This window comes from Schistocerca nitens, chromosome 8 (assembly GCF_023898315.1).
Source record: "Schistocerca nitens isolate TAMUIC-IGC-003100 chromosome 8, iqSchNite1.1, whole genome shotgun sequence".
Lineage (NCBI taxonomy): Eukaryota > Metazoa > Arthropoda > Insecta > Orthoptera > Acrididae > Schistocerca > Schistocerca nitens.
The window spans coordinates 341,217,221-341,241,914 of record NC_064621.1 but is presented as its reverse complement, the minus strand read 5'-3'; the positions used below and the strand labels follow the sequence as shown (position 1 = coordinate 341,241,914).

Below are 24,694 nucleotides of genomic sequence, written 5' to 3'. Positions count from 1 at the left end.
CCTTGGGGTGAAGTACGCAATTAAAATCGCCGGCGAAGACGCTGTGGTCGTATCGCCCAAGGAAAAGGGGAGCGACATCTGTGGAGTAGAATCTGGCGCGGTCGTGACGTCTTGTGGTACCCGACGGCGCGTAAACATTAATGAATCGGGTGTTGAGTGCCGTAAATGCTATTCCTCGCGCGGAGGGAAGAAAAGTGACGTCGGTAACTTCAATACCTTCACGCACTAATATTGCCACTCCGGTGTCCGCAGGGCTACCGGGCGTCACATGTGTGACGTAACCGTAAAAGTGCGGGAGTGCAGTCGTTTTCACTTCTTGTAGGAAAGCAAAGTCTACTCTCATGGCTCGTATGGTTTCTTTCAAAAGTTGGATCTTGACAGGAGAACTGATCATATTGATATTCATAGTCGCCAGGCGGTAAGCCTGGCAATGCGTTGTTTGGGCGAGGTTATCCATGTTGAAGTTGGAGAGAAGCGAACATCGGAAGTGATGTTACCCCCCGCCAAACGCGGTCCTCCTTGTGCTGCTTATGCGGCATGATCCGGCGACGCTTCAGCTGGCCGCGGATCGGGATCTTGTGTCTCGACGTCCTCGGCCCACGAAGCGGGCGCGGGTGTCTGTTCATGTTCCATAGCCTCGGAATGTTTGATAGTAAGGGACCGGGCGACTTCGCTGCCTGCACTGGTACCTTCCCGCTGCTCACTGTTTCTGTCAATGGTCTGATGGTCGAAAGCTACATGTTTTTCTGTCTGTTCTGCAAGGTTGGAGTCAGTGGGAACAGCCTCAGCTTCGCGGCTGGCTTCTTGAGTGGTCAGTTGTTCTTCCCCGGCCGAATGCGAACCACTGTGTTCCGACACGGTCCGACGACGACGCTTTCGGCGTTTCGGTGATCGCTGTTTCCGTACATGGCCTTCATTGTCAGAAGACGGCACTGACTCACGCTCCGCCGGAACAAACGCTTCGGTCAGTACAATAAGGGAATCACTTGCCATCTTACTGCCGTCAATGTCTGTCGCGGTCGGTAGCTCCAGAGTCGTAGTACTATTTTCCACCACTGACCAGGTCGGCGGATCATCTAGGTTTTTGTCCGTGGAAAGTGATTCCTGTACCGCTGAAACGGTCGGCTGTGTCTGTTGTGCGGAGAACGTCGTGAGCGCCGCCGCGTAAGTCACGGGTAGAATAGTCTTCGTCGCTGGTGGTGCAACGTCCTTCGGTGGGAGTTGTGTGATCCGACGCTGGAGGCACTCGGAACGAAGGTGACCTTCCTTGCCGCATCCGGAACACGTCTTCGGCTGGCCGTCATAAATAACTATGGCCCGGCATCCTCCTATCTGTAGATAGGATGGCACGTGTCGTTGGAGATCTATGCGCACTTGGCGTACTCCATTGAGTACTGGATACGTCTTAAACTGGGTCCATTTTTCAGCCACGTGTTCGTGTACCGTGCCGTAGGGGCGGAGCGCCGCTACAACTTCTGCCGCCGGGAGTTCAAATGGAAGTTCGAATATGCGTATAGTCCGCAGTCCCATTGCGGCGTGGCCGACCTCGACGTTGCCAACATTGCCATCTGCGTGGCAGAAGCGTAGTTCTTGTTTCATCTCACGAAGCACCTTGTCGCATGTAGTTTCGTTTATGAGCTTTACATAGACCGTGCTACTGACGATCGAAAAGTGAATGCCGACAATGTCGGCAGCCGGGATCTTGGCTTCCTCTTTTAAAAAGCGTTCGACTTCGAGCGCCTTTGGTCGGGTAAAGTCGTTCCGAAATGTGAATTTCAAGGTTGATCTTCTGTATTGGTTTGCCATGGTCTTGTAGCGCTACGGCGTCACGTTAGTGTCGGCCGAAGAAAGTAAACAAGGCGCGCGGGCCCTCTCTGACAGCGGAGAGCACACACCGCACGTCTGCTTCGCTCGGCTGCGAGAGCCGCACTCGCTAACTCACAATAAATGCGTTGGATGCCTCCTGTGATCAGTTTACTTGAAAAACGTTTGTTGTCATCGTAATTTATGTAACTGTCTCTCCGACTTCCAATTTGACAATTTGTGGAAAAATTGTTTACCTCGTTAGTCCTAGTTTCAAACATTGTCTGTCTGACGGAAAACGTAGGCATGAAGGGGTCTGTAAAAGCAATTAATCGCTATTATAGCAAACTTTTGAATTCACATGATACTTGAATTCTCTATATTGATTCTGAGAGTTTTCTTATTTCTCTTGTTATTTACTGTCTCAATGTCATCCGTGAAAATAAAATTAAAGGCAGTTGGATTAGGTTCCTGATCTATAAACTGTGATTTAATATTCTGCGCTGCTAAATAAATTTTGAAGGTTGTATGCTTTACGTAAAACAGAGTATCGGTGTCAGTCCTAGGATTGACGATAAACTTCAGAAATACAATTACGGAAAAGTGACATATCGATTATGGCTCCTCACCATCAACAATAGTTGTTACCCATAGTTTCATATTTGCTATTTTATCGTCGTTACCCTTTAGAGACCAACCTGATCATTCCACAATGCCATTTTTGACTCGCTTCTTAATATGTCCTATAACTACAGATTTGTCGAAAATATTAACTGTTAAATACGCTTTCCACAAATTAGAAACTTCCAGTTATTCTTCATATCTTGAAACTTACTACCGTTGACTTTCACTGGAGAAAAGATACATAATAATAAAATGAAATCAAAGATTAGAATGTCAAATCATAGTGTGAATGGTTAAAATGAAATGAACTAAAAATCATCTCCTTGTCTAAAAGACGTTATTCTTCCAGAGAACTTCGGCACCTCAAAATTTTTTACACCTCTGATGTTCAGCCACATGTGGACAAATAGCGGGTCCCATGATGCAGCACTGTTTAGCCGTCACAAAATGAAGCCTCAAAAATCAGTCCACATTCCATTTACTGCGTTTCCTTGAAATTATATAAAATATACGTCTGTAAGTAAAAAAAAAAAAAAAAAGACGAAGAAGAAAGAAACAAAGCTTGAAACAGCTGATTGGTGAAGCCTCCTTTGGCTTCCACAACAGCTCGAAGTCTGTTGGGCATTGAGCCCACAACTCGAGCCACATAACTAGGAGATTCAAGTAACTCATTCCAAGCGTCATGAATCACATCAGAAAGCTGTCGGCGAGTCGACGGTGACTGCCCTTTTCTCGTATTACTCTGACCATTTCTGCCCAGATATTCTCAATGGGATTCGTGTCAGCTCCTTTAGGTGGCCATTCCGTTACAGTAATATTACTATGGTCGTCGACCCGCCTCTTAACCACACGTGCCATATGAATAGACGAGCGATCTTGTTGGAACATGATCTGATCATCGCCAAATCTTGCTGCCACAGCAGGCAACATCACGTTCTCCAGAATTGATATGTAATTGCGCGCATCGAATCTTCCTTCCACTTCCCACAGGAGCCCACACCCTTCGGCCGATATCCACGCCCATACCGTTACCGACTACAAATGGCTCTGAGCACTGTGGGACTTAACATCTGTGGTCATCAGTCCCCTAGAACGTAGAACTACTTAAACCTAACTAACCTAAGGACATCACACACATCCATGCGCGAGGCAGGATTCGAACCTGCGACCGTAGTGGTCACGCGGTTCCAGACTGAAGCGCCTCGAACCGCACGGCCACACCGGCCGGCACCGACAACCTGCCACTCCTTCGGCAACTGTAAATATATTTTCGATTATACCTAGCACATTTAGGCCGGTAAACTAGTACTTTTCCGGATGATGCCGTAGAGAAAACTTTTTGGTGCGTGAAAATCACTCGCCTCCAAAACTGGAGAGGTTTGTCGCCATTTTCAGTAGCAAAAGCAAGGCAAGCTTCTCTTTGGGAAACAGTCAATGTCTCTTTCACAGCAGCGCTTCTTGCTCTCAGTCCACCTTCCCTTACACGAGGAGTGACGGTCTTACTGCTAACATTGAGACCCAAAGTTTGCTGAATTTGTCGTGCGTTGACAAATGGGTGGTTCTCACTGAAACGGCGTATCTGCTGATCCTGAGCTGCTGTTGTTTTGCGGCGACGGCCATGAGGCCTCCCATTCAAGTTACCACTCTCTTCCTTTCGTCTGATCCACCTGGCTACCGTCGACTTGTGAAGACCCATAGTTCTTGCTATGTCGGCATTTGAAGATCCCTCTGCATGGAGTTCTATTATAGCGCCCTTGTCTGCCTCAGCCAGATGGGCCATTTAGCGTTGACTGAATGATTCGTCGCGGTTAATATTGGCTGCGGAAACAGCGCTGGCAGGAAACAGACTGCCTCCTCCACGATGGCAGCCACAACGCAGTGGCCAAGTATGTGTAACACGGAAATCGATGGCATAAAAGAGAGATCGCAAGCCCATACCCGTGTCATTACATAGTGGAGCAACTTAAAATCTCTAATTTTTCTCAGAAGGGACTGGTCCACTCTTGTCATGTCTTATCCTGATAAATATTACATGAAATGAAATGTTTACGTTTTGCATATGCGGCAGGCCTGACGCAAGAAACATTTCTGAAATATCTGAGGCAACCTGAAGAACACTTCATGAATTTTATCTGTAGAGGGTTGCCTTATAAGAAGGAAAACGTGTTTATCCCCGCTCGCCGTGTTTCCAGGTGGCGCAGTTTACTCGGAGGCATACATAATTCTCGCCGGGCGTAAGAAGCGACTCGACGAGCGAGGGGAACTCGCCAAGTGTCATAGGCTGATTGTCCCGAAACTTTGCTCACAAGGGGAGGCCGCCAAATGTGAAATTCAGATTCGATTCATACTGCGCATAATAAAAGCTCATGGCCAGAGGTGTAATGTGGCAAAGCACCAAGATGCACTTCTCAGCTGTTGTCGAGAAAATCGACAGTTAGAAGAAACCGTTGCGGTGAAATACTCTCTACGATTAATAATTTTCTACAGCGTCGTGGCGCAGCGGTAAGCGCTCGAGTTCGTAATCCGAAGGTCGCCGGATCGAATCTCACGCCATGCAACATTTTTTTTATTATTATTTTTTTGTAATTCAAATATATATATATATATATATATATATATATATATATATATATATATATAAACTATTAATGAATTGCTTATGCATGTTGGTGAAGGCGGATCGCTCTCCAATTGTACCGCCTCCATTTTACCGTTTGTTTAACAGGGTGTACCAAAGCTCTCACGTCCGCACTGATTTTCGACGGTGTTATAAGTTGTGCTAGGGACCGCATCTACCTTCTTTCGAAGTTAGCAGGCAACTACGCTGTTATGCGGCGGCTCGTTTCGGCCCATTCAACATCTGTCCTTCAAGTGTAACGAGCGATTAACGGAGTTTATATTTCATACCTGCCACAGCAAATTTGTGTTCGTGGGGTTTCTATTCTAATTCGAACGTTTGACTTACGCTATACGTATTCGTTTCGGAATATCGTTTCTACGTCTTCCGCTAACTATACGTGGTTAACATCATGAAGACAATTAATAACATTTGTGAAATACAAATTTGTTTGCGGAAAACATAATGATGTTCGAAGTCGCCAGTTTTTCCACAACAAACGACTTTCAACAACTTATTATATGCATAATTGTTGCAACCTGTTGCCGGGAATTATATATATATATATATATATATATATATATATATATATATATATATATATGTGTGTGTGTGTGTGTGTGTGTGTGTGTGTTTATACACACATTTGAATTACAAAAAACAAATACTAAAAAAAAAAAAGTTGCATGGAGCGAGATTCGATCCGCCGACCTTCGGATTACGAACTCGAGCGCTTACCGCTGCGCCACGACGCTGTAGAAAATCATGAATCGTAGAGAGTATTTCACCGCAGCGGTTTCTTCTAACTGTCGATTTTCTCGACAACGGCCATGAGCTTTTATTATGCGCAGTATGAATCGAATCTGAATTTCACAATTGGCGGCCTCCCCTTGTCAGTGAAGGAGAGGACAAAATAAGCGAACTTGTGTTTCGGCTTATCTGCAGACACTCGACCGTTTCCGAGAAAACGACGGCCAAAGTTATCAACGCGCTGTTGCTCTAGTGTAGATACATTCTGCAGCCGAGAACGCAATTGAAGCGGTGGCTCAGTGGCTACCGTCGTTCCTTCTTAGCATTGATTCCCGTGTTCGAGACCATATTGGGTTTTTTAATTATTTTATTTTCCTGCCTCTCTATCAGAATTATCTTCGAATGTTTTTTTTCTAATTTATGTTGAAATAATGTTGTCATTACTCGACAATTAACTTTATGTGTAATTAATGAATTAAAAAAATAATAAACGAATGAGACAAGCTGATATAAAATCATCTCGTCTGCCTCATGTATCGTTATATCCAAATGGTTTATCAATGTTAATCTACATTTAGATCCGATAATGGCACCTTTAGTGTGTTGAAACCGGTTATCCAGTAGACAGTATTTAAGCGATCTTGGCTTCTGAATTATTTCTACAACAGAGTGATCGCCCCACTACGCACTGTGTGTTCCCTTTTTAACTTATTTCTTTACACAGTAAATTAACTGACGAATAACGACAACAGTGTTTCATCATAAATTGGAATAAACATTCGTAGATAATTCAGAGAGTGAGGGGGGAAAAAAGGAAAAACCGGGTTTCGAACTCGCAGCGCAAAGTTCCGAAGTCGCTATGGTAGCCGCAGAGCCACCGCTTCAGTTGAATCCTTAACCGCTAAGCGGTATCTACACTATAGCAACAACGCATTGAACACTTTGACCGTCGTTTTCTCAGAAGCGGTAGAGTTTAAGCTTATTTTGTCCCCTCTTTCAATGAGCGTAGTTAAAAGCAAGATCGGGGTCTGACACTTGGCGTGCCCCCTCGTAAATTGCGTGCGTTGGGATTCAGTAGACAGAATGCGTCCACTTTCCTCGACTACTCATTGACATGTTTGGAAACTTTCTTTGTTGTAGTTGCACTTTGCATTATGAGGGCTGGTTTTCCTGATGAGGATCTACTTATGGACTTTGCTCCTAATTTACGTTACTGTGTAGTAGACCTACTGCAACTACTTAAACCGGAAACGTTTGTTTGTTTGGATACTCCGCTTCTTAGTTGCTACATTTCGCTAAAATATTTTCCTTTTTTTCAAAACGGCAAGTTAAGATGACCACTGCAACATGGTAAGATCAGTAACAATTTAATACTTTGAAACAGTTATGTGTGGTGTACGAGGAGTCTACTGTTGTTGACTGAGGAATACATTAAACACGAAAGCTGCGTCCAATAACAATAATTAACTTTCGGTTACATGACAAAACACAAGTCGAAGCACTGTCAGTTCATCTCAGTACCCAGTAAAACTTAAACTGGAAAGATCGAAAACACTTTTGTGGGGAAGGCAAACGAATGACTGCGTTTTATTGGCCGCACACTAAGAATACGCAACAGGCCAACTGAAAACACTGCCTACACTACGTTTGTCCGTCCACTGCTATAATATCCTTGACAGACGTGATTGACTGTGCACGCAAAAACGTCCAAGGAACGGTAGCACGCTTTGTAATGTCACGAAATAGGGGAGAGAGGATCCCAGATTTGATAATCGAGTTGGGGTAACATTCATGAAAACATATGCGTTTTTCGTTGCCACGAGATCTTTTCACGAAATTTCAATCACCACCATATGTTCTGAATGCCAAAACATTATTTCCCAGGGTACTTACACAAGAAGAAACCATAGTAATAATGTAATTCAAGGCTCGCAAGAAAAGATTTAAGTAGTCCCTTTTCCCGCACACTGTTAATGAGTGGGACGGTAGAGAAATAATCCGAACCTTCTGCCAGGCACGTAAGTCCGGATTGCAAAGAAATCCTGTTGATGTAGTCATGTAGATGTAACAACGAAATTATGTTGTAATTACGACATGTGACTTTCACTTGATCTGAACATCGAAGTTGTTTACTGTTTATTTACTTTTTGTTCATTAATTTCAGCCATATACGAACACCTAGGCGCGTTAAAGTGATATTGAAATAAAGTGTCATGCATGGACCAATAACAATAAGTTCCCACCTACTTGTTATAGTACTGCATTATCTGCCAGCGTATTCAGAAGTGGATATCGCATACGAAGTTCCTAGGGTGTTTGTAATGGATATTGCAGACGACTTCGACAAAGTTTGAATGTAGCTTCGTAAAAGTTCCGTGATCAAACGATCTGAGTTGCTGGAGAATACAGTTTATCCTCACTAGACAGTATATATTATCATTATACATGAGGTGAGTAGGGTTTCGCCGCGTTGCGGTGGCCGAGCGGTTCCAGGCGCTTCAGTGACGAACCGCACGGCTGCTTCAGTCGCAGGTTGGAATTCTACCTCGGGCATAGATGTCTGTGATGCCCTTAGGCTAGCTAGGTTTAAGTAGTTCTAGGTCTAGGGGCTGATGACCTAAGCAGTTAGGTCGCATAGTTCTTGAAGCCATTTTTTGACCTTTCGCGTAAATTTTCTTTACATAAACCGTCGTATCTTTTGATTGCGTTGACATAGAAGCTCACTTTTTTACACCAGCAAGGGACCGGTTACAGCAAGAAGTGCGATACATTTCCGCTTATTATGTCCACCCGTTCTGGAGGTAAACGGGTTTTAAGGGTTGGGTAGACCGATAGACGGTCAAGAAAGTGAGACTAGTAGGGTTCCGTTTTTACCGGTTTAGGTGACGAAATCCTAACAACGAAAACACTGAAGATGAGGGCCGCATAAATAACACCCGCTACTCTTTATTCGAAATGTTCTAGTTGCTGTTGATACATAAGCATATTAGTCGTAGCTACGTTTTCGATCCAAATCACGTTTACAGGAATGCAAATAGAATGTATTTGCCTATACACGTGGTAATTCACATCCCAGTATTAATGCCACCGCGTTTTAGAAGTACGAACATTCTCATTGCTAGCTAGCTTAAGAAACACTTCTGCTAATGAACGTTTTCTGGCTGTGGCGAGTCTAGTGGAGAATTCGAAACAATGCAGAATACGTTTGGCAGCTACGTAGCCGTTTATTTCCTGGGGTGGTGCAGAATTATCCTACAAAATTTACTCTCTAATAACAGTAATTTGTTATTTCGATAATCATCCCGAATGATTGTCGCATAAGTGGTGACATAAAGGAAGAAAATTCATGTTTTTGAGTCCAGAAAGCTCTATGCAACAGGAACTGCAGATTTTTATTGCGAAATTGCCGGCTGTTCATGTCTGGGGTAATAATAGAGGGCTGTTTGCCTAGGTTGTCTGCTAGCATAGTGAAAGGAAGGTCTGGTTTGTTTTCGGTTCTAATCTCTATGGAGGCAGGTAGAATATCAGTAAAGCAATTTTAAGAAATTCTCGCGCACCCAATACGATTTATCGCTACCTTTATTCTGTACTGGCGCTCTGTGGATGTCAATATGACACTCTTGTAGAATTTCATACATGATACTGCCTCCTTTTTCCGCTTCTGTCAATAATGGAATTGACTTAAGTGTGGCACTGAATGATGTTTAAGTGAATTTCGTTATGAATCTTCACGCATTGCTAAATTTGCACACTTTCATGGTACGTCAGCAATGGTAATCCAGTATGACTGGTCTGAACGTTGACACAGAACGTTTCGCGGGCGAATGCGGATAATATTTTGCTAATTCGTAACGGTCTGGGGTTCTTTGTCTGTTATCTGGATAAGCTGAAATTCATTTTTATTCGTCCGTTTCATACAAATTAGCGTTTCTTCTTTCAGTTCTGTCTTATGTTTACGTGTTGTATTTAACACACTAATCAGCATTAATATAGTCTTAGAAATTATGGAATACAGTCTAAAAAAGTTCAGATAGTTTGTCAATTTCACGCCTGCGCATAGTATGTTGGTAGCACTTCGTCGCCTTGCCTGTTATGCTGTGTAGCAGACTTTAAAGCCGTGCGGATCAGCATAACGAAAAGGCGAGGGGTCTCGCTCGTTTTGTCCACGACTGTACAATTGTATGATTTATTGAACTGCACTGAAGCACTAGGTTGTGGTGTACTTATTACTACCAAAAGATATTTGTCAAAATACTTTCGTATTTTTTAATGTATTTGTTCATTTCATTTTTAAATATCCCCCTAAACGCACTTGGTGATTGCCTGACAAATAAATAAATTACTTAAAAAATTCTATCTTAATTTAGAAAGAAATCAGCTTACGGCAAAATCAACTGACTTCAAACTGTTATAATTCAGTTAAATGTTTTACTCATTTTTCTCAAGGTAGGCACAGTTTTGTCACGATGGCCTCGGGAGAGCCAGTCATGACAAAACTCTACCATCTGGTGAGCACGATGTATGAGGCGGGCGAAATACCCTCAGACTTCAAGAAGAATATAATAATTCCAATCCCAAAGAAAGCAGGTGTTGACAGATGTGAAAATTACCGAACTATCAGTTTAATAAGTCACAGCTGCAAAATACTAACACGAATTCTTTACAGACGAATGGAAAAACTGGTAGAAGCTGACCTCGGGGAAGATCAGTTTGGATTCCGTAGGAATGTTGGAACACGTGAGGCAATACTGACCTTACGACTTATCTTGGAAGAAAGATTAAGAAAAGGCAAACCTACGTTTCTAGCATTTGTAGACTTAGAGAAAGCTTTTGACAATGTTGACTGGAATACTCTCTTTCAAATTCTGAAGGTGGCAGGGGTAAAATACAGGGAGCGAAAGGCTATTTACAATTTGTACAGAAACCAGATGGCAGTTATAAGAGTCGAGGGGCATGAAAGGGAAGCAGTGGTTGGGAAAGGAGTGAGACAGGGTTGTAGCCTCTCCCCGATGTTATTCAATCTGTATATTGAGCAAGCAGTAAAGGAAACAAAAGAAAAATTCGGAGTAGGTATTAAAATTCATGGAGAAGAAGTAAAAACTTTGAGGTTCGCCGATGACATTGTAATTCTGTCAGAGACAGCAAAGGACTTGGAAGAGCAGTTGAATGGAATGGACAGTGTCTTGAAAGGAGGATATAAGATGAACATCAACAAAAGCAAAACGAGGATAATGGAATGTAGTCAAATTAAGTCGGGTGATGCTGAGGGAATTAGATTAGGAAATGAGACACTTAAAGTAGTAAAGGAGTTTTGCTATTTAGGGAGTAAAATAACCGATGATGGTCGAAGTAGAGAGGATATAAAATGTAGACTGGCAATGGCAAGGAAAGCGTTTCTCAAGAAGAGAAATTTGTTAACATCGAGTATAGATTTAGGTGTCAGGAAGTCGTTTCTGAAAGTATTTGTATGGAGTGTAGCCATGTATGGAAGTGAGACATGGACGATAACTAGTTTGGACAAGAAGAGAATAGAAGCTTTCGAAATGTGGTGCTACAGAAGAATGCTGAAGATAAGGTGGGTAGATCACGTAACTAATGAGGAGGTATTGAATAGGATTGGAGAGAAGAGAAGTTTGTGGCACAACTTGACTAGAAGAAGGGATCGGTTGGTAGGACATGTTTTGAGGCATCAAGGGATCACAAATTTAGCATTGGAGGGCAGCGTGGAGGGTAAAAATCGTAGAGGGAGACCAAGAGATCAATACACTAAGCAGATTCAGAAGGATGTAGGTTGCAGTAGGTACTGGGAGATGAAGAAGCTTGCACAGGATAGAGTAGCATGGAGAGGTGCATCAAACCAGTCTCAGGACTGAAGACCACAACAACAACAACAAGTTCAGGCAGAAGCTGTCGGGAACGGATTGCTCGGATTGTGACTGTCGTAAGTGGGAGGAGCGGCGCGGGGAAGGCAACGCCGACTCCTCCAACAGTGCCCACACCATTACTGGAGATGACACACGCGGAAACAGTGGCAGCGCTAGGATACAAATGAATACCTTCCAGCTAGTGCCGATTTTCCCCATTGCTGGCAGCACCAGAGTGTCAGCTTGGGTATACGTTAACGGCAGAATTATACGATTTCCGTTCAGTGCCAGGGACTATTAACACCGTGGTGGTACTTACTATCTTTGACCCGATGAGGCCGACGCCATATTCATTTGGGTGTATTTATCTGTTTAGTATTATAACTCGCAGCAAGCCGTTTCAAGGTTACAGCACATTGAAGAGTTATCACAAATACGTCACTGTTATCATTAAATGTCGAGTAATGATGCACTGATGTAAGCTTTCAAGAAATAGTATGATAACCGAGACAAAAGACACACATCGCGCGATTCAGCGTAACGAATAGTTTTGTGTCACACAATATCCTAGTTTCTTTTTTCTTCTTAGCGTTGTAAACGCTTTCTGGGACTTTCTTGTGAGTGTAATACAAATATGTCCTGCAATGCGCGGTGTTATTTACATTTTCACCTCATTAGAAAACAGGAGATGAATAAGTATTTGGCTGTTTCTTTCTAAATATGTGGCGATCTTCAAGTGTTTGGTTTGGCAGGCCCCTAAGAGGACGACTTAAATTACTGCGAGTAAAGCGAGCAGCAACAACATTTATATTCTTCGTTGTCACAAATATTAGGCTGTTTATTTCCTAGCTTATGCAAAGATCGTGAAGAGACAGATACTTCACATGTTACAACCAATGCCACATCCAGTTGGTATATTTCTGCCACTAACGAAATGTACTAGCTTGTCGTGCATAAATTATAGATGTTGCCACATGAAGTGCCACATATTTAGCTGAGCGCCATTTGTTATTTGACGCGAGGAAGAGGAGAGTTTGAGAAGTGAAGGCTGACTTAATTAGTACCAGCTGTCCTACGAAACATTCAGCCAAATAACCACATAGAGTAATTAAATCTGCGTCATTTATGGTTATAAAAGAGCCCATACGACAGCAGATCAAATACAAATGGCAGCGAATATAAGTAAAAATAAAATCAGGCTCTAAATTTGTGCATTTAACTAATCGTTAAGAACCTCCTACATGTTTTATATGCGTGCGTATTCGGTTTTGTCAAGTTACTTGAAAGTCGGGTCTTTGCGTAATGCTTCTTTGTTCTCATCAAGACACTTGACCTTTGTCATATTAATGGCTTACGCTGGCGGATCCGCAACTTATCGTGTAAGTAACTTGTAACTACGAGAGACAGGTAGTACCACCTTCCCCTAGTGTCAGAGCCTATTAACAACAATTCGGCAACTCTTTTGAAAATTTCTCTCAGCTTTTCGAGCTGTAAGAACAAAACCGTAGTGGCAGAGTGCAATGAAGCCGATTCTACAACTTTTAACATGTACAGCAGTACACTCAGTCACGTCGTGTCACAAACTGAAATATATTATAACGGAACAAATGCGAGGGTTGTACTTTAATAGTGGCAACTATTTATTTACAGCTCGCACAAAATAGACACGTGTTTCAAAGTTTTACTGACCTTCAAAGTAGTCACCAGAATTGTGTATAACCCGTTTATAGCGATGTGGAAGTCGTAGGATACTCTTAGCAGTGCCAGTTGTGTTGACAGTTCGAGCGGCGTGGTCTATTGCCGGACGAATTTGTAGCAGTTCTGAAGCGAATGCTGTGAAGTGTTTCCTTCAGTTTAGAAATCGAGTTTAACTAACGAGGGCTTAAGTCAGTGGAGTGCAGTAGGTGGTATAGCACTTAGCAACCACAACAGTCAAGCAAATCATTAACAGCTTGCACTGTACGTGCTCGAGTATTGTCCTGCAAAATGATGGTCAGGTCCGGCAGAAAGTGTCATCACTTCTGCATCTGTGCTGTTCATTTTTGGAACACAACCTACGACCAACTATTTCATCGCTGCGCGTCGGAATTCTCACCTCCGTCGCAAAGGCGTCAAGAGAAGATGTTAGGTATAGGCAAAGGGAGGTGTGACGACCTTCCCATCACGTGACACACTCACGGTGTCGTTGGGTAGAATTTTGGTGAAACGTGTTGCCAGTGTGACATCACTGACCCACCTTACTAAGCTTTGACCCTCCTTTTCTTCTTTTTTCTCTTTTCTTTTTTACACACTCCAACCAACACCTTGCAGTTTGAATTGTCGGCAAGCCAGAGGATAAGGTCGCAGGTCGCCACGCTTTTGCACCATTACAGAGGAAGGGTGTGGGCGTCTTCAGGCCAAAGTTCTAACTTCTGCCTTGCAGTGAGAGAAAACGATAAACTTTCAAAAAGTGACCCTTTAATTTCCTTGCGTATATATATATATATATATATATATATATATATATATATATATATATATATCTCTCTCTCTCTCTCTCTCTCTCTCTCTCTCTCTCTCTCTCTCTCTCTAGTGCCAAAGCGATACGTTTCATTCTGTTTTAAGCACAATTAAGTAAAATAATAACTATCGTTCCCGGTTTTTGACTTGACGTAGACCATCTTCAGATGCAACAATACAGAAGGAATTTCTTGTGATTGAAACCATCTAAATCGTTTAATATATTTCTTTATGTATTACATAATTTCAACCACTGTCATCATCGGATCAAAGCTTTGAACATGTAAAACAAGATTCGTTTTCAGAATCAATAAAACCTGTGCCTAATTGGAGGTTCTAATCTTATAAAACATTTTTTAAGTATTTGTTTATTTGATTCGTGAATTTCCCACCCTGATTATGCATAGGTTTTATTGATACTGACGCCATACCTCGATCTGATGAAACGACGTAGTAAATAAAGATATACAGGGTGAGTCACCTAACGTTACCGCTGGATATATTTCGTAAACCACATCAAATACTGACGAACCGATTCCACAGACCGAACGTGAGGAGAGGGAATAGTGCAATTGGTTAATACAAACCATACAAAAATGCACGGAAGTATGTTCTTTAACACAAACCTACGTTTTTTTAAATGGAATCACGTTAGTTTTGTTAGCACATCTGAACATATAAACAAATACGTAATCAGTGCCGTTTGTTGCATTGTAAAATGTTAATTACATCCGGAGATATTGTAACCTAAAGTTGACACTTGAAACCTCCGACGTTCAGTTGCGTGTTGTAACAAACACGGGCCACGGTCGGCGAGCAGCATCTGCAGGGACATGTTTACGATGACGACCGTGTTTACGAGTGTGGCTGTAGTGCACTGTTGTGGTTTGGTCTAGCTGTCGCAGTGTCCGCATGTAGCGCTTGCTGCTATTGTTATTCTGCATTCGTCTCCGCACGCAGACCAACTGTAGTACACCGTGTTACCAGACGTCTGTGATAGTGTAGTGTTGTAGGAACTGTGACCATGGTGTATTCGAACTCTGAAAAGGCGGAGATGATACTCATCTATGGCGAGTGTCGACGAAATGCAGCTGAAGCCTGCAGGGTGTATGCAGAACGGTACCCGGACAGAGAGCATCCAACGTGCCGCACATTGCAAAACATCTACCGCTAACTGTATGCAACAAGTATGGTCGTAGCACGCAAACGGGCCCGTAACAGGCCCGTCACAGGAGAAGCGGGTGCAGTTGGTGTGTTAGCTGCTGTTGTCATGAACCAACACGTGAGTACACGGGACATTGCGAGAGCCGGTGGACTGAGTCAAAGTAGTGTCGTGCGCATACTGCATCGTCACCGCTTTCACCCGTTTCATGTGTCGCTACATCAGCAATTACATGGTGATGACTTTAATCATCGAGTACAATTCTGTCAATGGGCATTAACAGAGAATGCGTTGCAGTTCTACCTGTTTACCGATGAAGCGGGTTTCACAAACCACGGGGCAGTGAATCTATGGAACATGCATTACTGGTCCGTGGACAATCCTCGCTGGCTCAGACAGGTAGAGCGACAGCGACCGTGGACTGTAAATGTATGGTGCGGAATCATTGGCGACCACCTCATTGGTCCTCACTTCATTGCAGGGGCCCAAACAGCTGCAACATACATCGCGTTTCTACAGAATGATCTGCCAACGTTGCTCGAAAATGTCCCACTGGAAACGCGTCGACGTATGTGGTATCAGCATGATGGTGCACCTGCACATTCCGCAATTAACACTAGGCTGACCCTTGACAGGATGTTCGACGGGCGTTTCATAGGACGTGGAGGACGCATAAATTGGTCAGCCCGTTCTCCTGATCTTACACCTCTGGACTTCTTTCTGTGGGGTACGTTAAAGGAGAATGTGTACCGTGATGTGCCTACAACCCCAGAGGATATGAAACAACGTATTGTGGCAGCCTGCGGCGACATTACACCAGATGTACTGCGGCGTGTACGACATTCATTACGCCAGGGATTGCAGTTGTGTGTAGCAAATGATGGCCAACACATTGAACATCTATTGGCCTGACATGTCGGGACACACTCTATTCCACTCCGTAATTGAAAACGGAAACCACGTGTGTACGTGTACCTCACCCCTCGTGGTAATGTACGTGTGCGTCAGTGAAAAAGACCAATAAAAAGGTGTTAGCATGTGGACGTAATGTGCTGTTCCAGTCTCTTCTGTACCTAAGGTCCATCACCGTTCCCTTTGGATCCCTACGTAATTCGGTGCTCTCCGATACACACGATCGAACAGCGGAGGAGTGGTACTCAAGCGTCAACTTTAGGTTACAATATCTCCGGATGTAATTAACATTTTACAATGCAACAAACGGCACTAGTTACGTATTTGTTTATATGTTCAGATGTGCTAACAAAACTAACGGGGTTCCATTTAAAAAAACGTAGGTTTGTGTTAAAAAACATACTTCCGTGCATTTTTTTATGGTTTGTATTAACCAATTACACCAGCCCCTCTCCTCACGTTCGGTTTGTGGAATCGATTCGTCAGTATTTGATGTGGTTTACGAAATATATCCAGAGGTAATGCTAGGTTACTCACCCTGTATATTAAGCGATCTAAACGGTTTTATTCGCAAAATAATTACAGTGATTTTGGATCCATACTGGATATTTATTTCCTTTGTTAATAAATGGGAAAAGAAAAAGATAAATTTCAAATAAAAGCTCAAAGACCGTAAAGTTTATGTCAGTTCTCTTTGTTATTAATGTAAAGTAAAATCAAAGCACACATTGTTTCTCAAGAGACAGGATTCTTTTTCTCTGATGTTAACAGTCATTTACAAACTTTACATGTTGTCTACATAAACAATATTTTCAATCTTAATAATAATTGAAAATATTATCCACACAAACCAAAAAGTATACGTCTTGTTTACGTTTATTATTGTGCGTCTTCCAGACTTCGACCAACGGTGCACATTCCATAATGTATTTACAAAGTATGTCAGTGGGTGTGTTCATTACATCAAAACAAGAAAAAAGACCCCTATACACATGTACCAGAATCAGTCGTTATTGTGTTATTAATGAATCGACAGTCTAACAATGTCTTTTTGACTATTGGCTGGAGCTGAGCGAAGAAATTCTCTACAATTTATCTATTTTTGAAGCAAAATATTTCCTCTTTCAGGAGAACTAATGATGTTGACACTTCCTGACATCATCCGTAAGAAAAGAGACGGGGAGGAACTCTCCGATGAGGAGATAAAGGAGTTTCTAAACATGGCGGTCGATGGGAGAGCAGAAGACTGTCAAATAGGTATGTTATGAAATTGATTTATTCCTGCAGGTAAGTAGAGCACACGCATTTTTCTTGGCTTCTGGACAGAGATGGAGCGAGGGCGTGGCGAGTAGGCCCCTGTCAAGGTCCCAGGCACAGAGGGGAGCAAAAACTGGACAAAAATAAAAAAAACAAGAAAGGTTGTTTAGGAATCATCTGGGAGAGGCGCATGAGTTCTGAACAACTCGTTTTCTTACCTTCTGTCTACGGTAAGAAGTCTTTCCCCGCGACTGTAAACACGCACATGTCATATAGGAAGCATCGTGAATAAACGATTATTACCGAACACACGTCTATCGCTGATGTGGTTTATGTGGCAACAGTGCGTCTAGTTCACACAGTTACTGCCTACACCACTCGATCGTGTTCACCCGTGGACTTCTTGCTGCTACATCGCTACCTTTGTAGGATAACAAAGGACGAGGAGCGGGCGCTGACATAAAAACACAATTTGACCAAAGGCGTCCGATTTCTGCCGATTTATCACCGACTAAGTATTGGAGTGAGACAGTTTGAGCTTGAGTGCCTCAAAGTATTTCATAGTATAATAAGTGGAAAGGAAAACAGATATCACACACATCACACCATTTCATTTGGCTTTAATCTTCTACAAGCAAACCGCCCTATCTAAGACCTCTGTATCTTATCTTGCAGCCTATTTTGGTGCTAAACATAGCAGAGATATGATAAAGCGGAAGTAGTTAATGATACAGCTATTTTCAAGTTCCAGGTGAAGGAGCTGATTAAGAGTATTGACACAGTTTCTCATGTGGATATTTGGAAGGTTTCTTCAAAGCTTTGAGGATATTTATGACGATGTCAGTCACTACAGCATCATATGAATTAGTACCAGCAAATTAATGATGATAAAAACTACTTAAGGTCGAGCATGGACGTAGGCAAACAATGAAATTTTGCTACCTTATCTTTCGAATTCGACACAGCTGCTCAACTGGACTTCAAAGACATAATCAATGAGTTTGCAAGGAAATGCAAAGTAAACTTAGAGTACAAGTAAAATTCCTGCAAAGACATATTTTTTCAGCTCTTGATTACAGTCCTTTTTCTTTTATTTCCAGTTATTAATTCATCCACTGTCAACAATATATGAGGAACCAACATGATCTTTTATGTGTTGTACAACATACTAAAATTAATATCCAGTATATGCCAAAAACAATAAGATATATATTTTATTTTACTTTTGATTTTTTTGAAAGTTTATACAGCTTGTGAGTTACTTACTGGAATAGTACACATAATTTGATATGGGAATATCTGAACATTCAGTTCATTAAAGTTTTTTCAGTCATGCTCACTTTTCTTAAACCTAAATAAAAATTATAAAATTTTCTAAATCTGTGTAAAAAATTGCAGAAACGGTAGTTTTATGGACAGGATCACCTTGGCAGTTCTGCCAAGGGCACATGATATTTTCAGTATGTCTCTGTCCCTCGGTTCCTCATAGCATGGGTCTTTTCAATTAATCGAATTATAAGTGCAAAGGTGGGTTGAGGAGATCCGATTTCGGCCCACACGTAGACTGTCGCCTGGGGAAGAACGAATTAGAGGGAGCAAGCGCATGCTATTAGCTGACACTTTCTTCAGTGCTGCATTCCCTACCCCTGAAACGGCAGGAGTCAGAAGATAATGACCCAGTAATATTTTTCGTCCACATTAGTGATGGACAAAACCATTCTTTCCAGGGATCAGATAAGAACCACTCACTCACAGGACTGAACAAGCTCTTTTCCATTGCTCCAACAGAAGCATTTTTCCACTTGTTCCCTTCCTTTCACTGTTACTGCAGGGTGTGCTACTTATACACTACTGGCCATTAAAATTGCTACACCACGAAGATGACGTGCTACAGACGCGAAATTTAACCAACAGGAAGAAGATGCTGTAATATGCAAATGATTAGCTTTTCAGAGCATTCAGACAAGGTCTGCGCCGGTGGCGATACATACAACGTGCTGACATGAGGAAACTTTCTAACCGATTTCTCATACACAAACAGCAGTTGACCGGCGTTACCTGGTGAACGTTGTTGTAATGCCTCGTGTAAGGGGGAGAAATGCGTACCATCACGTTTCCGACTTTGATGAAGGTCGGATTGGAGCCAATCGCGATTGCGGTTTATCGTAACGCGAAATTGCTGCTCGCGTTGGTCGAGATTCACTGACTGTTAGCAGAATATGGGAACGGTGGGTTCAGTAGGGTAATACGGAACGCCGTGCTGGATCCCAACGGCCTCGTATCACTAGCAGTCGAGATGACAGGTATCTTATACGCATGACTGTAACGGATAGTGCAGCCACGTCTCGATCCCTGAGTCAACAGATGGGAACGTTTGCAAGACAACAACCATCTGCGCGAACAGTTCGACGACGTTTGCAGCAGCATGAACTATCAGCTCGGAGACCATGGCTGCGGTTACCATTGACGCTGCACCACAGACAGGAGCGCCTGCGATGGTGTACTCAACGACGAACCTGGGTACACGAATGCAAAACGTCATTTTTTCGAATGAATCCAGGTTCTGTTTACAGCATCGTGATGATCGCATCCGTGTTTGGCGACGTCTCGGTGAACGCACATTGGAAGCGTATATTCGTCATCGCCATAATTTGCGTATCACCCGGCGTGATGGTATGGGGTGCCATTGGTTACACGTCTCGGTCACCTCTTGTACGCGTTGCCGGCACTTTGAACAGTGGACGTTACATTTCAGATGTGTTACGACCCGTGGCTCTATCCTTCATTCGATCCCTGCGAAACCCTACATTTCAGCAGGATAATGCACGTCCGCATGTTGCAGGTCCTGTACGGGCCTTTTTGGATACAGAAAATGTTCGACTGCTGCCCCGGTCAGCACATTCTCCAGATCTCTCACCAACTGAAAACGTCTGGTCAATGGTGGCCGAGCAACTGGCTCGTCACAATACGCCAGTCACTATTCTTGATGAACTGTGGTATCGTGTTGAAGCTGCATGGGCAGCTGTACCTGTACACGCCATCCAAGCTATGTTTGACTCAATGCCCAAGCGTATCAAGGCCGTTATTACGGCCAGAGGTGGTTGTTCTGGGTACTGATTTCCAAGGATCTATGCACCCAAATTGCGTGAAAATGTAATCACATGTTAGTTCTAGTATAATATATTTGTCCAATGAATACCCGTTTATCATTTGCATTTCTTCTTGGTGTAGCATTTTTAATGGCCAGGAGTGTAGAAAACTGGTTCTATAGGGCAATAAAGTTTTGATAGTTTATTTGTATAATTTTACACATTTGTGTAATATGACACAGATAAACAACAAATAATTACACGTAATATCGGGTTAGCACAAAATCGTATGTTAAGACCTTTTCACCATACTTATGTCACTGCTGTACCACTTTTGGCATATCTGTATAGGTGTGAAGTGTCCGTTACACAGAGACGGCACGTAACGATGTTTTATTGGTGAAGAAATGCTGACCAAAAACATAGTTTGATGACATCAGGACCCTTACAATCACCTTATAATCCTTGCCATGTGTTCACTGCATCATATAACACTACATTTACGTCGTGAGACCGGATATTACGCGCATATTTTATGTTCATAACTGCACTAACTTTGAACCTCTGGATCTCTGCAACGAGTAATGATATCGAAATAAGTTCCAAGTTCCCCGAGGACACCATCTTACGAACATGTAAAAATTTCGACGCTCTGCCACGATCAGAAATTATAGAAGTGCCTAGCCCCAAAATTCGTAGTTTTAGTACCCAAAAATTTTGGTCTTTCGGGTGCATTTTGATAACGGATACAGATTTTCAAAAACGGGAGAATGGTGATTCTAGATAAATGTCTAAGGAATACTGAGCCACTTGCTGCGATTATATTTAGGTAGCTGAACCCACGGTGCAAAAACTGTTAAAACCAGCTTTTTCGCTTTTCTGCATAAATGCGGTAACTTTGAACTTCGGGATCTCGTTAACACATAATGTATCGAGAAAAAGTTTCTGCTTTTCCTTAGAATATCATCTTAAAAACATAATGGCAAATATTTCGATGGTTTGGTATGAATAGAAGTTAAAGAAGTGACCATCTACGTAGCTGGTACTCAAAAATTATTGTTTATCGGGGTATTCTCAGGAACCGACGGTGAACAAATGGCGCGTTTATAAGGTGCCGAAGGTCCACTCTAGACCACGCCTAATGCAAAACGACCTACCGATTTGCTCAGTTTGTCTGGGGTGGAGGAAGTGTGTAATGTTTAAATTCTGGCCCTGTACTGTATGATCAGTACTGTATGACCGTTCTTCCGATTGGTGTACAAGCATTCGATAGGCTAAGGGGTATCCCTTATGTCTGTGATTGATAAACCAGAAGATATGACCCCTGAAAAATCGCATTTTCGCGAGAGGCTTTTTTGAACATATTGGTACGTGCACCGTCGAACACGGACCGATTCGTTTTATAAATTACAACGCCTTTTCCTGCTGCAATATGATACGTCTTCTGTTCCAGACTCGTGTCATCTTTTAACTAAAGGCATCTTCAGTGAATGTTTTTTGGAATAATACAGTTTTCTTTTTACATTTGATATTTATTCGTACACTGCTCGACAACTTTTGAAGCACCTGGAAGAGAAGGAGGAAACGAAATGAAGCTTCAGAGGTTAGGAGGGCATGTGATGTTATGTCATGATTATAAAATCGAGTGAAATTAACAAAGAAATTTTCAGTATATGCCACGCTGGCATGGATGCATGCACTGATTTGGTCGGGAAAGGTCACATAAAACTGTTGTAAGCTCTCCTCAGATAAGCTGGCCCCCATCTGTTGTAACCTGGCTACTGGCGCTGGGATGGAGTAGACATCCGAGCAGGTCCCACACATATTCTATTGGGGGTCAGATCTGGGGATCTAGTTGGCTACGGAAGTACCTCATCATGACACAAACAGTTCGTAGAGTCGTGTGAACGAGCATTATCCTGTTGAAAAATAGCACCATGAATGAAAGGTAACACATGAGGACGCAGGATGTCCGTTACGAACCACTGCATCGTCAGAATTACCTCAGTCACTATCGGTCGCCACATGAAGTCATACCCGATGCCTCCCCACACCCTGACGTTAGTAGTAATACGGTTGTGTCCCAAACCGCCGCCATACTCGTCGACGATGGTCACCCACGGTACCGTAGAATCACAATTCATGGTTGAACTCAATGCAACACCAACCATCAATAGTCCATGCTCCCCAGTTGCCACACCATTTCTAACACAGCTGTTTGTATTACAGTGTTAACGGCAGCCTATGCATACAACCCTAATTCCCTAGTCTGTCTGCTTCTTGTCTCCGGCCAATGGTGCGAGATTGCACAAAAAGATGCAGGGCGTCCATTATTTGTTCTCGGATGGTAGGCGCAGCGGTGACAGGGTTAAGATGTGTTTGGTGCACAACAGGGCGATGCACCCTTGTGGTGATAAGATAGGTCGACTGGAGCCGTGACACCGAGATACCTGCCATCGCGTTCCCACGCAATCCAACGTCAGGCCACCGGCCGCTGTGGCCGAGCGGTTCTAGGCTCTTCAGTCTGGAACCGCGCCACTGCTACGGTCGCAGGTTCGAATCCTGCCTGGGGCATGGATGTGTGTGACGTCCTTAGGTTACTTAGTTTAAGTAGTTCTAAGTTCTAGGGGACTGATGACCCCAGATGTTAAGTCCCATAGTGCTCAGAGCCATTTGAACCTTTTGAGCCAACGTCAGGCCACTGTCACATGCAAATTCCCTACAAATCTGGATATTGCACGATTCATCCAGCTGGCCAAATGGAGGCCCACGATGAGTCCCCTTGCAAGGATTGTCTGGCTCTGATAACTCTTCTTCACATGACAACGTTGCATCCCCGTGTCCGTTTCAGTGATCACAGAACATTTGACACCGCTCGTTCCCTTCGCCCTTCACCATATGTAACTTAACAGCCTGGTAACAACACAAAACATAAAAAAAACACTAATGCACTCTGGTGGTTGTTCTACCAATCATTTACATACCGCAGATGCTGGGTACATGCACGTGGTTACTTGTGACATCAGCCCAAGTCTTCTGGGTGCTTCGCCTTTCTTTCAGTCAGTGTACATTCGAAATTGTTGACACTACTATTCTTACATGAATAACATACTTAGTTCCTGTTACTCGTCTGTCCTGCCAAAATCTACGTTTCCACTCATCTCGTCAAAGGTCATAGGGCATACTTCCACTTCACGTACGCAAGCCTATTTTTCAGAAGCAAAGTGAAAATGCGTTCTATATTTAACGATAGCATGAGAGGAAACGCACGTTTTGGCAGGAGAGATGAGTAGCTGTAACACTGTATTAATGTAAAACTTATAGCCAGGACCCGCACCAATCGTAAATCTTCTGACGATTTTCCTGCGTTTCGCTTCATACTTCTGGCATTACATCATACCTATACTTACATGCATCGTCGGCGAACATTATCTTCTGGATCGCCTATACTACACTAATGACCCTGTGAAATCCCGAAATTACCTTTACGTTTGTCGGTTTCGTCCATTAACAACTACTTGCTGAGTTCTCTCTTTTACAAAATCCACAATTCAGTCGTAAGTCTTGAAACGTACCCTTAGAAAAATTAATGAATTACTGTGCTGATAAACCCCTTACGTTATTTGATTTTCAAACAGCTGAGCAGAACTTAACCTATACCTTTCATGAATCACTTACCTCACAAAAATCTTCGTTACTCAGACTACTGCAATACAGCGAGCGCCAATACTGCCAGCTAAATAAAAAGTCTAACTACTGAAGTGACTAACTACTGATAGGCATAGTTAGCAAATGAAAGATTTTGATAAAGAACAAACAATGTATTTACCTTAATAGTGTTCAAAAGTCATTATATATATATATATATATATATATATATATATATATATATATATATATACCTTTCATTGTTTGTTCTTTATCAAAATCTTTCATTTGCTAACTATGCAAGATTTTGATAAAGAACAAACAATGAAATATATATATATATATATATATATATATATATATATATAATGACTTTTGAACACTATTAAGGTAAATATATATATATATATATATATATATATATATATATATATATATATATATATATATATCAGTTCATGGCATCCAG

The 24,694-nt window shown here is 42.5% G+C and overlaps 1 protein-coding gene across 1 annotated transcript in view; it reads left to right on the top strand.

Moving 5' to 3' along the window:
- The window catches only part of LOC126199142 (thymidine phosphorylase-like), a 211,738-nt gene that overhangs the window by 38,627 nt on the left and 148,417 nt on the right, over window positions 1-24,694 (top strand). Inside the window, exon 2 of the mRNA XM_049935898.1 lies at window positions 17,360-17,488. Within this exon, the coding sequence (XP_049791855.1) occupies window positions 17,368-17,488 (121 nt within the window). The 5' untranslated portion in view covers window positions 17,360-17,367. The remainder of the gene's footprint in view (window positions 1-17,359; window positions 17,489-24,694) is intronic.